Source organism: Lolium rigidum, chromosome 5 (assembly GCF_022539505.1).
Source record: "Lolium rigidum isolate FL_2022 chromosome 5, APGP_CSIRO_Lrig_0.1, whole genome shotgun sequence".
Taxonomy (NCBI): Eukaryota; Viridiplantae; Streptophyta; class Magnoliopsida; order Poales; family Poaceae; genus Lolium; species Lolium rigidum.
The window spans coordinates 107,485,885-107,498,730 of record NC_061512.1 but is presented as its reverse complement, the minus strand read 5'-3'; the positions used below and the strand labels follow the sequence as shown (position 1 = coordinate 107,498,730).

The window sequence follows — 12,846 nt, the reverse complement described above, 5'->3', positions numbered from 1 at the left end:
GATCCTAACCGACCTTCGGAGGAAGCCGGATCCATGGAGGCCCATATGGAACCCGGATCCAGTACGACGTAGATGGGAAGACGGATCCTTGACGTACACGGCAAGACATTGTACTATAGTTAGGCAACCTGTAATCCGGCTAGGACTCTCCATGTAAACCCTAGATCCGTGCGCCTTTATAAGACGGATCCCGGGAGCCCTAGAGGCACAAGCGCAACTCATTGTAACAACGCGAAAGCGCCTAGATAATTCCAGACAAGCAGCAGTAGGCCCTGTCATCGTGCAGGTGTTCCGAAACTGGGTAAATCGCGTACCACTGTCCCGTGTGCACTCCGCCCTATGGCCCCTACTTCTTCTCCCCCTCGTGAGGATCCCTCCTCCGAGGTACCGTCGAATAGGCAACGACAGCTAGAGAGGAGTCCCACTGGGCTCTCTTCGCCGCCGCCGCCTCCACCGTCTCCTCCACCGCGTCATCCGTTGTCGCCGCCTCCACCACAGCCATGTAGGCGTGGTAGCGGGCCCTTTCCGTAGCCGCCGCCATCGCATCGTCCCTGGCGGCGGTGGCGTCCGCCAGCTCCCGGTTCTCCTGCTCGACCGGCGTGGGAGAAGGTCCCCTTCGCGCGACCGAATACAGGTCGGAGCACATGTATCCCCGAGCCATGGCGATCGCATAGCTGTGGGCTTCCTCCTCCGCTGCCCAAGCCTGACGGCGTTGGGCGTCCCTAGGTAGGCTCTCGAAGGATGCGAGCAGAATCCGTTGGTCGCCAGCGCACTCGAAGCGACTGGGTATGTCCTCGTCATAGTCAGCGATGTCGTGGATGACAGCGTCTGCGGGTGGGGCCGCAGGCAGCCGCCGCCATCTCCGCCCGCGCCTCCGTCAGCTCCGCCCTGGCCTCGGCGAGCTCGGCCCAGAGTTTCGCCCTAGCGTCGGCGATTTCTGCCCTACTCGCCAACAAGCTCCAGCGCTCTAGCGTGCACTCTGCCGCCTCCGCCTCTGTCGCCTCCCGGTCCAGCTGCTCGACATGAAAGGCGTCGGCGGCTAGCTGCTCCTCCTTCGGGTGGACTTGGCGGCACATCTGAACAACTTGATCCCAGCTAAGGTTGTGCTCGACCATGGATGGATGCTAGGGTTTAGGTTGAGGTGTGCCCGTCACCCCCGCCGGTGTCCACCATATATAGCCACGGCTGGGCAGGAAACGGCGTTGGCGCGCAGGTCGTTTCCAGAGCGCACAAAATGCCAGCAAAACGCGCCAATCTATTGATACGTGCGACCGTCGTCGCGCGAGGACTGGTAGTCGCCAGCAACAGGCCTAGACGGGATGTTAAACCGCTATTAACCTTAACGGTGTTTGTGCTAAAAAAAATGACCGCTGGTGATACCCCGCCACAAACGGTTGTCCCGACCCGTATGACATCTGCAAACCGATGCAAACGGAGCGCGTCCGGATAATTTGAACAACGTCTGAAATGTTGGAGATGTCCTGATCGCAAATCTATCCCCATTTGGCCATTTCCTGGTTGTCGTCGACACAGGCGCACGTGTCCCTGGACTCGAAGTTAGAGCATCTCCACTCGTCCCCCCGAGGAGGCCCCCGGCGAGCGTTTTTTCCATCCGGACGGCGAAATTCGGCCCAGTCGCGCCCCCGGTTCCTCGTTTTCGTCCGGATTTGGGCCTAAATTCATCCGGCGATCCCACGCCCCCGGCCCCCGGGGAGCTCTCGGGGACTCCGGACGAGTGAAAAGCGGGGAAGGGCCCGATCTGTCGGTGACTCGACGCACGAACCCCACCGCCACGTCGCTCAAAATCTCCCCCACCCCTCGTATCTCTCTCACCGCCGGCACCACCCCGCCGGCTTGTTGCCCAGATTGCGCCGCCACTCCTTCCCCACCTGCCTATATTCCGCCGTGTTTGGACGACGGCCTATCCGGTCGCTCTTCCGCCGGCCCGTTTTCCGGCCTCGCTTGCTCGTCGTCGCTCGCGGCTCGGGTTGCCTCGACCACGCCCGTCGGTGTTCGTCCATTTGCCTCGCCGGCCATGGACTCGGACGAAGAGGAGGAGCAGATGTTCGTCGAGCTTATGCAAGAAGAGATGGCAGCAGCCGCCCAAGACGACGAGCACATGATGATCCTTGGTTGCTTGGCAAGCATGTACGCCGGACCGGCAACTCGTCGGCGTGGTGGGTCGGCACGAGGTCGCCGGAAGTGCAAGCCGAGACAGCGAATGGAGGGCTACCGCATGTTGTACGCCGACTACTTCGCCGACAATCCATTGCACGGTGAGAGTGTTTTCCGGCGTCGTTTCGGGATGAGCAGAAAGCTATTTCCGGAAATTGTGTATGCCATCCGCCACTTTGATCCCTACTTCAGATGCAAGGCGGATTGCACTCGGTTTGGTTGGATTTTCGTCACTCGCGAAGTGCATAGTGGCTATGAGGATGCTCGGCGTATGGAGCTCCCGGTGATACCGCAGATGACTATCTTCGGATGGCGGAGTCCACCGCCCTTGATTGTTTCTACCGGTTCCGCAGGGCCGTCATAGCAGATGTTCGGGGACTATTACTTGAGATCACCCACCGTCGAAGACACTCGGAGGATCCTTGCAACAAATGAAGCTAGAGGTTTTCCAGGGATGCTTGGAAGCATTGATCGCATGCATTGGCAATGGAAGAACTCGTCCGTTTGCGTGGCGAGGAATGTACAAGGGTCACAAAAAAGGCCGCATCGTGATACTTGAAGCGGTGGCTACCCATGATCTTTGGATTTGGCACTCTTTCTTTGGTATGCCCGGATCCAACAATGACATCAACGTCCTAAACTGCTCCCCGGTCTTTTCCAAGCTTGTTGAGGGTCATGCTCCCCGGTGGACTATGTGATCAATGGTCGGCACTACAACAAAGGATACTACCTTGCGGACGGTATCTATCCAAAGTGGGCAACATTTGTGAAGACGATCTCCAACCCTAGCACCCCCAAACTTTGCGAGTTTGTCAAGAAACAAGAAGCTTGCCGAAAAGACGTCGAGCGAGCATTTGGTGTCCTACAGCGAGAGATTTGTCTGTCGTCCGGTTCCCCACTATGACTTGGTCCAAAGATCGATGTGGGAGGTGATGAACTGCCGTGTGTGCCTACACAACATGATTATTGAAGATGAGCGAAAGCATCCGGTTCCTCCGACCGAGCAAGAAGCACCATATGAGAGAGAGGGTCCTCTTGCACAGCCTAATCACCAGTGCCTCCATCATGGGCCGCCTTCATTGCTATGCGCCGGGAGATTCGAGACTCTACAATGCACCAGCTGCCGCAAGATGATCCGGTGGAGCACATATGGAGGCTCCGAGGCAACGCCAACGCCGACGCCAACTAGTCTGTCTTAATTTGTTTGAAAAATTGTGAAATTTGTGTGCTTCATTTGTTTCAGCACTTGTTAAACATTGTACTCGTTATCGCCGAATTTGTTTCAGCAATTTTCGTCCTCTTGTTTGCCGAACTTGTTAAATTTTATGTTGAATTTGTTTGAAATATGTCAAATGGTCGAGGTTGGGGTTTCTCGCCGGGGACGGCTGGAACTTCGGCGCTCCCCACGCCAAATCTTCATCCAATCCGGACGAAAATTTCGCCGGATTTGGACGTGGGGAGCGCCAACGAGTGGGGATGCTCTTGAGACTAGCTTTGTGGTTGTTCAAAAAAAAAAAACTAGCTTTGTGGTGCCGTGAACCGAAGGGGGCCTCCTCCTGACCATAAAATGGAATGAGAAAGTTCCGAGTCAGGTCCCAGCCCTACCTGCCTCGCTCGCTCACCCGTTCCTGGCGGCGGCGGCTCGTCCCCCCCATTTCCACGCCCACACCACACCACACCTGGACCAAAGCCTTTGCCTGACTCCGTCCGTCCGGCGCCATCGCCATGTCTTCCTCTTCCGAGGCGCCGCTGCTGCTCCCGAGGGAGAGCAGCCGTAATGAGACAACGGGGCGGCGGTGGTGGCGCGAGGCGGTGGACGAGTCCGGCCGGCTGGTGGCGCTGGCGGCGCCCATGATCGCCGTGGCGCTGCTGCAGCTCATGATGCAGCTCATCTCCACCGTCATGGTGGGCCACCTCGGCGAGGTCGCGCTCGCCGGCGCCGCCATCGCCAACTCCCTCACCAACGTCTTCGGCTTCAGCATCCTCGTGAGCTCTCGCTCTCGCTACCGCCATCATTGCCTTTCCACATTTTTTATTTTACTTTTGCTTATATAATATATAAGCGCCCGCCGGTCTGTGTGCGATTGCTGCTGCTCGTCGTCACTTTTTTGGGTGCGTTGTCACGGAGACACTGTTTCTGCACAGCGAGAGAGAGAGAGTCAGAGAGGACGGGACATTCATTTTTTTGGCCGGTGTTTGGTGTTCCTCATTTATGTCCATGATCTGATCTGGGGACAGGACGACCAGCACTCCAGCAGGGGCCCGCCCTAGCATGATTTTTTTTGCAGCCCTGATTTCTATTCGAATCCCCCTCAAACTGTAAAACACATGAATCTGAAAATGAGGTCATTCTGGGTTTTCAGTTTCATTCATTTTTCCCTTTAAAATGGCACCCAAAGGAAATTTTCCTTTGCCTCATCCCTACGAATCAAACGGCTCTACAGTGACCAAATCCATAGGAATTCTGCCCATCAGGTGCTTGCAGTAATGCTCCGCCTAGCCGGTACTGGTTTACAACAGGTACTTCATGGCTGCAAGTCAAGCACGCTTAACCCCGGTGACATGAAAAGGCCTGTGTGTTTTGTGTTAATTTGGTATGCAAGGATCATTCACCCTTAGGTAGCACCTTTTGTTAGTCTGTGATTTTGGTTTCAGTTTTGAACTTGAGTGCTTCCAATATCCGTGTGTGCCACGGCTCCTCACTTGATGATGATATCTGGTAAGACTAATTAAGGGAGCTTCAGGTTCACCTTTTTAATTCAAATCATCTTTCTTCCTAAACAGGGTGTATTTGTTTGTGTCGCTTATCATGGGCTAAAGGCACACTTGAGTTTAGATTACTTTGATGTTTCCTACTCGTTTTGGTTAGATTTGGGCATCAGAAAGCATATCTGGTAGAACTATACTGTCACCAGAAGATAATAAGCACTTAAGTCTCAGCCCTCGTATCAAAATTTTGATGGTATAGATCAACATGGATTCCCAATATCCCGCTATTAAGTGCAAAGTGGGCTTATTCAGGGCGTATTATGGTATAGGTTGATCTGAGCCATCTTCTTTCGATCCTGTGTGAGAGATTTCTGGTTCCTATGCTCCTATTTTAATTACAGATGTAACTTATAAGTTGGTACCTGTTTATAGAATAAACCCAATTATGGATGCTTAAGTATAATTCCATCCATCATAATAGTAGAATGCAAATAGATAGCTGCAAAAGAGTATTATCCCAAAGTATTTTCTAACTAGTTATTACACAGACAATTATTCCATCTGACCGGAGGCCTCACATAATTATGGCCTGGTCTAGTTGCTCTTGCTCACAGGATGTAACAACTAACAAATGAATGGTAGTTTGTGAAAAACTGTACCTTCACATTATATTTATATGTTTTCACTACACATGGTTGAATAATTTATCTTCAGTGTAATAAATTTATGTATGTAACTAGAGATTTCATCTATGTACCATAACCAGTGTATATACACATAATTTTACATTTTACGTGAAGCTCCTTACTATCCAATAATCTTTCTACAAGTAGGTACTGAAAAAATAATGTGTAGCGAGGAAAAGAATACTTCATCCATGTAAAAGTTGTGTACCAATTTAAGTTTGTTATAATATTTCTTCTGCTGCTAAACTATCGAATTCATGTTTTCTTCTGCAATATATAATATGTGCTAGTTTAATCATCTTTCATGCTTTCGAATAGTTTTATGCCGCCCGACCAGCATTTCCTCGTTGCCGCGATTTAATAAAAAATATTCTTCTTGGTACACATGCTTACTGTACACTAGCTTGATCTTTGCAAGTATGACAGAAATTGATACTACCCTTGTGGCAAATCAACAGTGACCAGTGAGTATACATGTGGCGCTGCGTAGTAAATATATTCAGGCTTGTCCATTGTATCAAAGTATAGGTGCCAGCTCAGTAAAAGAAATCTCTCAAAGAAAGTGCAGGTTCCAGCTCCCTCCAAAAAATAATTCCTCAAAGAAAGTATAGGTGCCGGCGCAGCAGAAATGAAATTCAGCTGTTTTTGCAGTACAGTGATTCGACCTAACTAGTCAAGATGATGTTCACATTACATGCAGTGTTATTTGGATACAAATCTCTATCCTCTTCACTATCGCAATCTTCCTGCGTTTAAGAATGTAGACCTGACATTAAGTTTGAAAAATCTTGTCGTTAGTTTAAACAATGTAACCCTGAAATGTTATACGTAAAAATGTACTGTTGTTGTAAAAGAGCAATTGCTGCCCACATTGCGCAGTCCATCATCTTTATTCTTTCCATTCTTTCAGCACTATCTCTGAAATTTATTCTACTTCAACTTCCATTTATTCCTGAAGAATATGTATATGATTCATTACTGATACATTTTATCTTTTAGATAGGACTGGCTAGTGGATTGGAAACTATGTGTGGGCAGGCCTATGGAGCAGAACAGTATCATAAGCTATCCTTATACACCTACAGGTCCATCATTGTACTTCTGTTTGTGAGTGTTCCCATAGCCATTCTATGGGTTCTCATTCCGGATGTTCTTCCTCTCCTAGGCCAGGAACCACAAATAGCAAGTGAGGCTGGGAAATATGCATTGTGGCTTATCCCTGGCCTAATTGCCTTCAGTGTTGCTCAATGCTTTTCGAAGTTTCTGCAGTGTCAAAGTCTAATCTTTCCTATGGTTCTCAGCTCCTTGATTACACTCTCTGTATTTATTCCTTTGTGTTGGTTCATGGTTTATAAAGTTGGGATGGGTAATGCTGGAGCTGCTTTATCCGTAAGCATCTGCGATTGGGTTGAAGTGACTGTTCTCGGTCTTTACATTAAGTTCTCACCTTCTTGTGAGAAAACGCGTGCTCCATTCTCGTGGGAAGCTTTTAGAGGGATTGGCAGTTACATGCGTTTGGCTGTACCGTCGGCTCTTATGATTTGGTAAGTAAATGACTTTTGTATTTTCTTTGATGTTCCTATATTTTGGCGACCTAAATATCAACATATACGACAATTCTCATCTGTGCTTATGCATCGGTCATTTTGTTTTACTTGTCCCTGCGAACATTTATATGGTCTCCAGTACACACATTTTGGCATTACTTTTCCTAATTACATGTTAGCCAATTTATTACTATTATTATTCTAATGAACTGATTATTTATAAAAGTAATGTTATCTTTGCGACAAATCTATATATTTACCTGTATTAGTGGCCAAAGTTTTATGGAAAATTTTAAATGCGCCACAAAATTATTTTGCTAAGGGCCCCATGTGCACGTCGTAAGATCTCAGTAAAGGGTTTCTGTTTTGTATGTCTTTCTACTTATGTCTGTTACACCTACTACTTTAATAAATTTCTAATCGTAACATCAGACTACATTTATTGGTTATAAATAGATAGGGGGGGGGGGGGACAAAATCAGTGCCTACTAGGTTAGATACGAAACCCAACATAAACACATAAACATATTGTTGACCTTCTTCAAAAGTGCGGATTCCCCTCTCGCTTTTGGAATTGGATTGTGGCCTTGCTTGTTACCGCTTCTTCTAGGGTTCATCCAATGGCGTGGCGGGCTCGCCTATCAAACATGGCTGTGGGTTACGTCAAGGTGACCCCCTTTCGCCCCTCCTATTCGTCCTCGCCATCGACCCCATCTCTCAAATCCTTGAGCTTGCCTCTGCCCACGGATTACTTCAAAAGATTGGAAGGCGGGGCGCCATGTTGAGGACTTCTTTGTATGCGGGTGATGCAGCTATTTTTCTTGCGCCTTTCAAGAAAGGCGTTCAAAAGCTTGCATCTATCCTTCATGGTTTCAACGAGGTCACGGGTCTTTGCACTAACTTCCATAAGAGCTCCGCCGTGCCGATACGCTGCGAGGCCATTGACCTTGATGACATCTTACATGGCATTCCGGTCCTTAGAGCGGCGTTCCTGTTGAAGTACCTTGGTCTCCCACTTTCGGTTGGATGTCTCCGGAAGGCGGACTTCCAACCCCTCGAGGATAAAACGGCCTGGAAGATCCCCACTTGAAATGGGAAACTTGTTACGTCACTTGACATCCCTTGTTGTTCCTACTTGCTCCATGGACAACATGAAGAAAATTGAAAGAGCTTTCTTATGGGCGGGCACTGACAATGTTTCCGGTGGCCAATGCAAGGTTAATTGGGAAGTTATTTGTAGACCTAAAAACCTTGGAGGCCTTGGTGTCCTTAATAGCGAGTACTTCGCTAGAGAACTTCGTTTGAGATGGCCTTGGCAAGAACGGAAAGAGCCGTCTAAGATTTGGGTGGGCCTTGGCAACCCTTGCAATGACACGGATATGGATCTCTTCTATGCCTCCACGACTATTACCTTGGGAAATGGGGAGAAGACCCCCTTTTGGAAGGGGCGCCATGGCTTGATGGCTCCAAGCCTATCGACATCGCCCCTCTCATATACAAAATCTCCACTAGGAAAAATTGAAATGCCAAGAAAGCCATGATCGGATATCTAAAATCAGCATGGATGCGGAGTTCACCTTGGAGCATATCCGCCAATACATCTCTCGTTGGGTCAAACTTACGGAGGTTACCCTGCAATAGGGATTAGATCTCACACTTACGTTGCACTAATGCTATTGTTTGATCTCCATCCAAATCGGCTGAACATAACCTGTACGACCATCTCCAAGTGGCTAAACCGGAGACCTGAGACTTCCACACCTCCATGTGCTGAAGTGAAGATCATGCATGGGTCCAGTCATTGGCTCAGGGTACTTGGGTGTACAAATGCACAACCAATATTTTGAGGGGAAAAACTTTGTCAATGTATTACACGCATATACATGACAGCACACTGTATATAATGTCTGAAAGTTCGACTATTTTTTCAAGCTGTGTACACCCATTATGTCAAACCTGACTCCGCCAATAATGGGTCCAGTGCTTATCTAATAGGGTAACCTGCAGGAAATTGGGAAACCTTTTGTTATTGAACACAATATATTAACAGTACTGTAAACAATGATGTTTTCCTCTGGTTTAAATTCTGATCAAGTTTATCAAAGAACTCTGCTGTGTGTTACACCTGTCTCACCAAAGTATTAAATCATATTTAATGTGAAGGAAGGAGTTGTTTTGGCGATTTGGTATGAACATAGTACATGTTATTCTGCATTACCACTGGGCATATGCTTTTCTGCCTTCTTATAACGAAGTAGATATGCTATATACATCTATTGCTTTAGGTAAAGAAATTCCTTGAGTTATTCTGAATAGTAATCTTAACCTAAGATCTTGTCTTTTTTTCTGTGAGAATGTTAACTCGATTAAGCTTCCAATTTGGTATCCTTGCCCCTCTCGATATTAACATAAGATTTCTTGACCACAGCCTTGAGTGGTGGTCTTACGAGCTGCTTGTTCTGCTTTCTGGGATCTTACCAAATCCAGCACTTGAAACTTCTGTGCTTTCTATATGGTATGTATTAATTAGTAGCACTTCTAAATACAATATCCTTTCATGATGCGCTATGGCGTTTACCAAAGTACTGTCCCTTTCAACAGCATATCTACAGTGGTACTATTGTACAATCTTCCTTATGGTATTGGAACAGCTGCAAGGTAGGGTTAGTACATTCGTTGTTATCCTCAGTTATACCTGTTTCTAACGAATTTAACAACCTAACTATGTTGAATCCATGTCCCAGTGTGCGCGTCTCAAATGAACTAGGTGCTGGCAATCCAAAAGGTGCTCGCTTGGTGGTAGGTGTTGCATTGTCTATGGTAGCTTGCTCAGCAGTATTGGTGAGCACAACTCTTCTAGCATTGCGCCACTTCATTGGAATTGCATTCAGCAACGAGGAGGAGGTTATAAACTACGTCACCAGAATGGTACCTGTGCTCTCCATTTCAGTAATTACAGACAGCCTGCAGGGAGTCCTTTCAGGTACCCATGTCTTTGGCACAAGTATTTTCAGTAAGCATCATAAATTAAACTAGATGAAGTGCTCGATCGGAAATTGTGCACTTGACTGCTTGTCATGTATTCTTCTAATTGCTGACCCAATTGAAATTGTGTGCTTCTACTATATTGATGTTGTTTGTAGTTCTAGCATCTTACTTAATGCTTCCACTGTATCAGGTGTTGCTCGGGGTGGTGGGTGGCAGCATTTAGGCGCGTATGTTAACCTGGGAGCGTTCTATCTTATCGGGATCCCTGTTGCACTCTTTTTTGGTTTCACAATGCAACTAAGAGGAATGGGATTTTGGTTTGGCATGATAGCTGGTGGAGCCACACAGGTCATTCTCCTATCTGTGATAACTGCTACTACAAAGTGGGACAAGATGGTACGTTCTTTCTCCATTCTTAAGCCCAACTCTTGTTCATTGGTAACGCTAATGCCTCTCCTTCTTCTGAATGATTCATTGCTATAACTGACGCTTCCTCTACCTAAACCCTCAGCACTGGAACCTTGAGATCATAATAACTAAAATAAATCTTTGCATGCTGTGGGAAATCACGTGTGAGTCCAGGTTCATTGATACGTTAGGGTGTTTGATTTTGTCGGACAACTGTTTATTTTAACTTCTGTTAACTCTGGTTGAACGTCCTCTGTATCTTCCTGCCTGCGTTGTTGTTAGACGCAGAGGCCGCTGCCGTTCAGCGGAGGTTGGCGGGGCAGGCCAAGGCAGACCTCCACGGGTGACGTTAAGTCAGGGTGAGTCTATGGGTTCACGGGTGGGGAGGAGGATTTACTTGTGCTCTCAGATGAAAGGAACGTGCTACCAGCGGTGGGCGAGGGGGGAGCCAGCAGGGAAGACACTCGTCGGAGGGTGCTGAATGGCAGGGAAACCCGGGAGGCACTGGAGTTGGGAGGCAGGAGGAGGTTGAGGGTTGAGGACTTGAGGTGGATCCCCCGACCCCCCTAGGAGGAGAGGGAGTAGGAGGAAATGGTGGGGAGTGAAGTTGGCTGTGGGAGCGATTGGAGACAAGTTGGAACGGTAGCGGCTAAGACGTTGTGGTCCGCTGCAAGTGTGAACTTTTTACAATCTGGATACAGCGGATGAGATATCACCACAAATTACTCAACAACCAGACGGTACAGAAAACTTATTGGTTGTGTATATCCTTGGAGTGACTATTGTTATGCAAAAGAACCACGCGGGTTCCCCGATCAGACGTCTTTTCTATCTTGTCTCTTGTAACCGTATATAAGGATTCATCATCAGTACTTCAGTACACAGTACAGAATAACACAGCTCATGTCATTATCTATGTTTTGTTTCCCAAACATACTCACCTGATGTCACAGATATGATATATAAATAACTAATATTGTGTCTATTTGCAGGCTGACGCGGCTAAGGAGAGAGTATTTGAGGAAAGGCTCCCAACATAATAATCCTTGAAGAACTGCAATGTCAAAATTTTGGAAGGATAAAATTAATAAGATTCTACAATTTTAACTAGTAGGGTGGCATTCTTATTTGTACGGAGGTATTTTGCTATATTTTGGAACGGAGGTAATATTTGATTTTTTTTATAAAAGTCAAAAATTCTTTGGCATTTCAATAAGATTACCATAGCTTTCTAAAACGGAGCTTATATAAGATAAGAATAGACTCTCTCGTGTAGGTTGATTATTTAAATGTATATTAATGGTTGGTAGTCATACTAAGGCTTATATTTTGGAAGGGAGCTTAATTATATAATTATAGTATAAGATAGGAATAAAGTCTCTTGTAGGTTGTTTATTTAAATGTATATTGACGGTTGGTAGTCATACTACCGTCTCCCAACATGTACATATATGAGTCGAAGGGACCCTGCAGGTTGCGCCAAGAGCCCAAGACCAATAAAATGGTAGTATCTAGGTTTAGGAGAGAAATATTGATGGACAAAGAAGTCGATCAAAGATACCTACTTGTACATGCCTATGAGAGTTGTTCTTGTACACCAACTTGAAGTCCACTCGGAGGGAAGGAGTCGCTACCAATCCATGACTATAAAGGACATACCCCATAGGAGGTCCAAGTCCTTATATCCCACTTATGTGGTCCTTGTGGTCCTTCATGTAAAGCAATGTCCTAGAGTGTGTAACGTTGTTTTTACTACTAACTAGCAAACTGTAAAGTGCTGAAAATAAATAAAGAAATTAAACTATTGCAAGTGAAGTAAAGACTATAAAGGTAAAAGCAAGTAAAGTAAAGGAAGTAACTTAAGGGAGAAATTGTTTAGGCGAATTGTTATTTTATTTGTTTGGTTGACACAATTAGTGAAGCAAATGGTTAGTTTTTTTTATTCTTTCTTCTAGAGAGGAGGTATAGATAGGTGCAACAATTAACATAAAAAATTACACCCCCTAGTGCTTGATCCCAACACCGTTACCGAGCAAACAAGGGAGTTATTAAGACATAAATTCCAATCACCGATGTATGTTTTAAGTTTTCCATAGTTATATTCCCCGCTAATTAACCATGAATTAATATAGCATGCACATTTAAAACTTGGGACACAGTTTATCCCTCCTCCTATCATCATGCAATGGTTACAATCTTATGCATTCCCCAATATATGTGTGCACTCATATATCATTACATAAGATCATCATAGAAGATAACATATACTTGTATGCAACCAACAATAAACTATTTCACAATTGTCATAAACAAATCACAACCCAAAAATAAAC

The 12,846-nt window shown here is 46.4% G+C and overlaps 1 protein-coding gene across 1 annotated transcript; it reads left to right on the top strand.

Annotated features, from left to right (window-relative positions):
• The first annotated feature begins 3,771 nt into the window (after positions 1-3,771).
• LOC124653383 (protein DETOXIFICATION 12-like) lies at positions 3,772-11,683 on the top strand. The gene is made up of 7 exons (XM_047192448.1): positions 3,772-4,161; positions 6,570-7,114; positions 9,546-9,632; positions 9,719-9,775; positions 9,862-10,100; positions 10,296-10,501; positions 11,506-11,683. Exons 1-7 carry the CDS (start codon positions 3,901-3,903, stop codon positions 11,551-11,553), a joined length of 1,443 nt encoding a protein of 480 aa, XP_047048404.1. The 5' UTR covers positions 3,772-3,900; the 3' UTR covers positions 11,554-11,683.
• Positions 11,684-12,846: the final 1,163 nt, after the last annotated feature.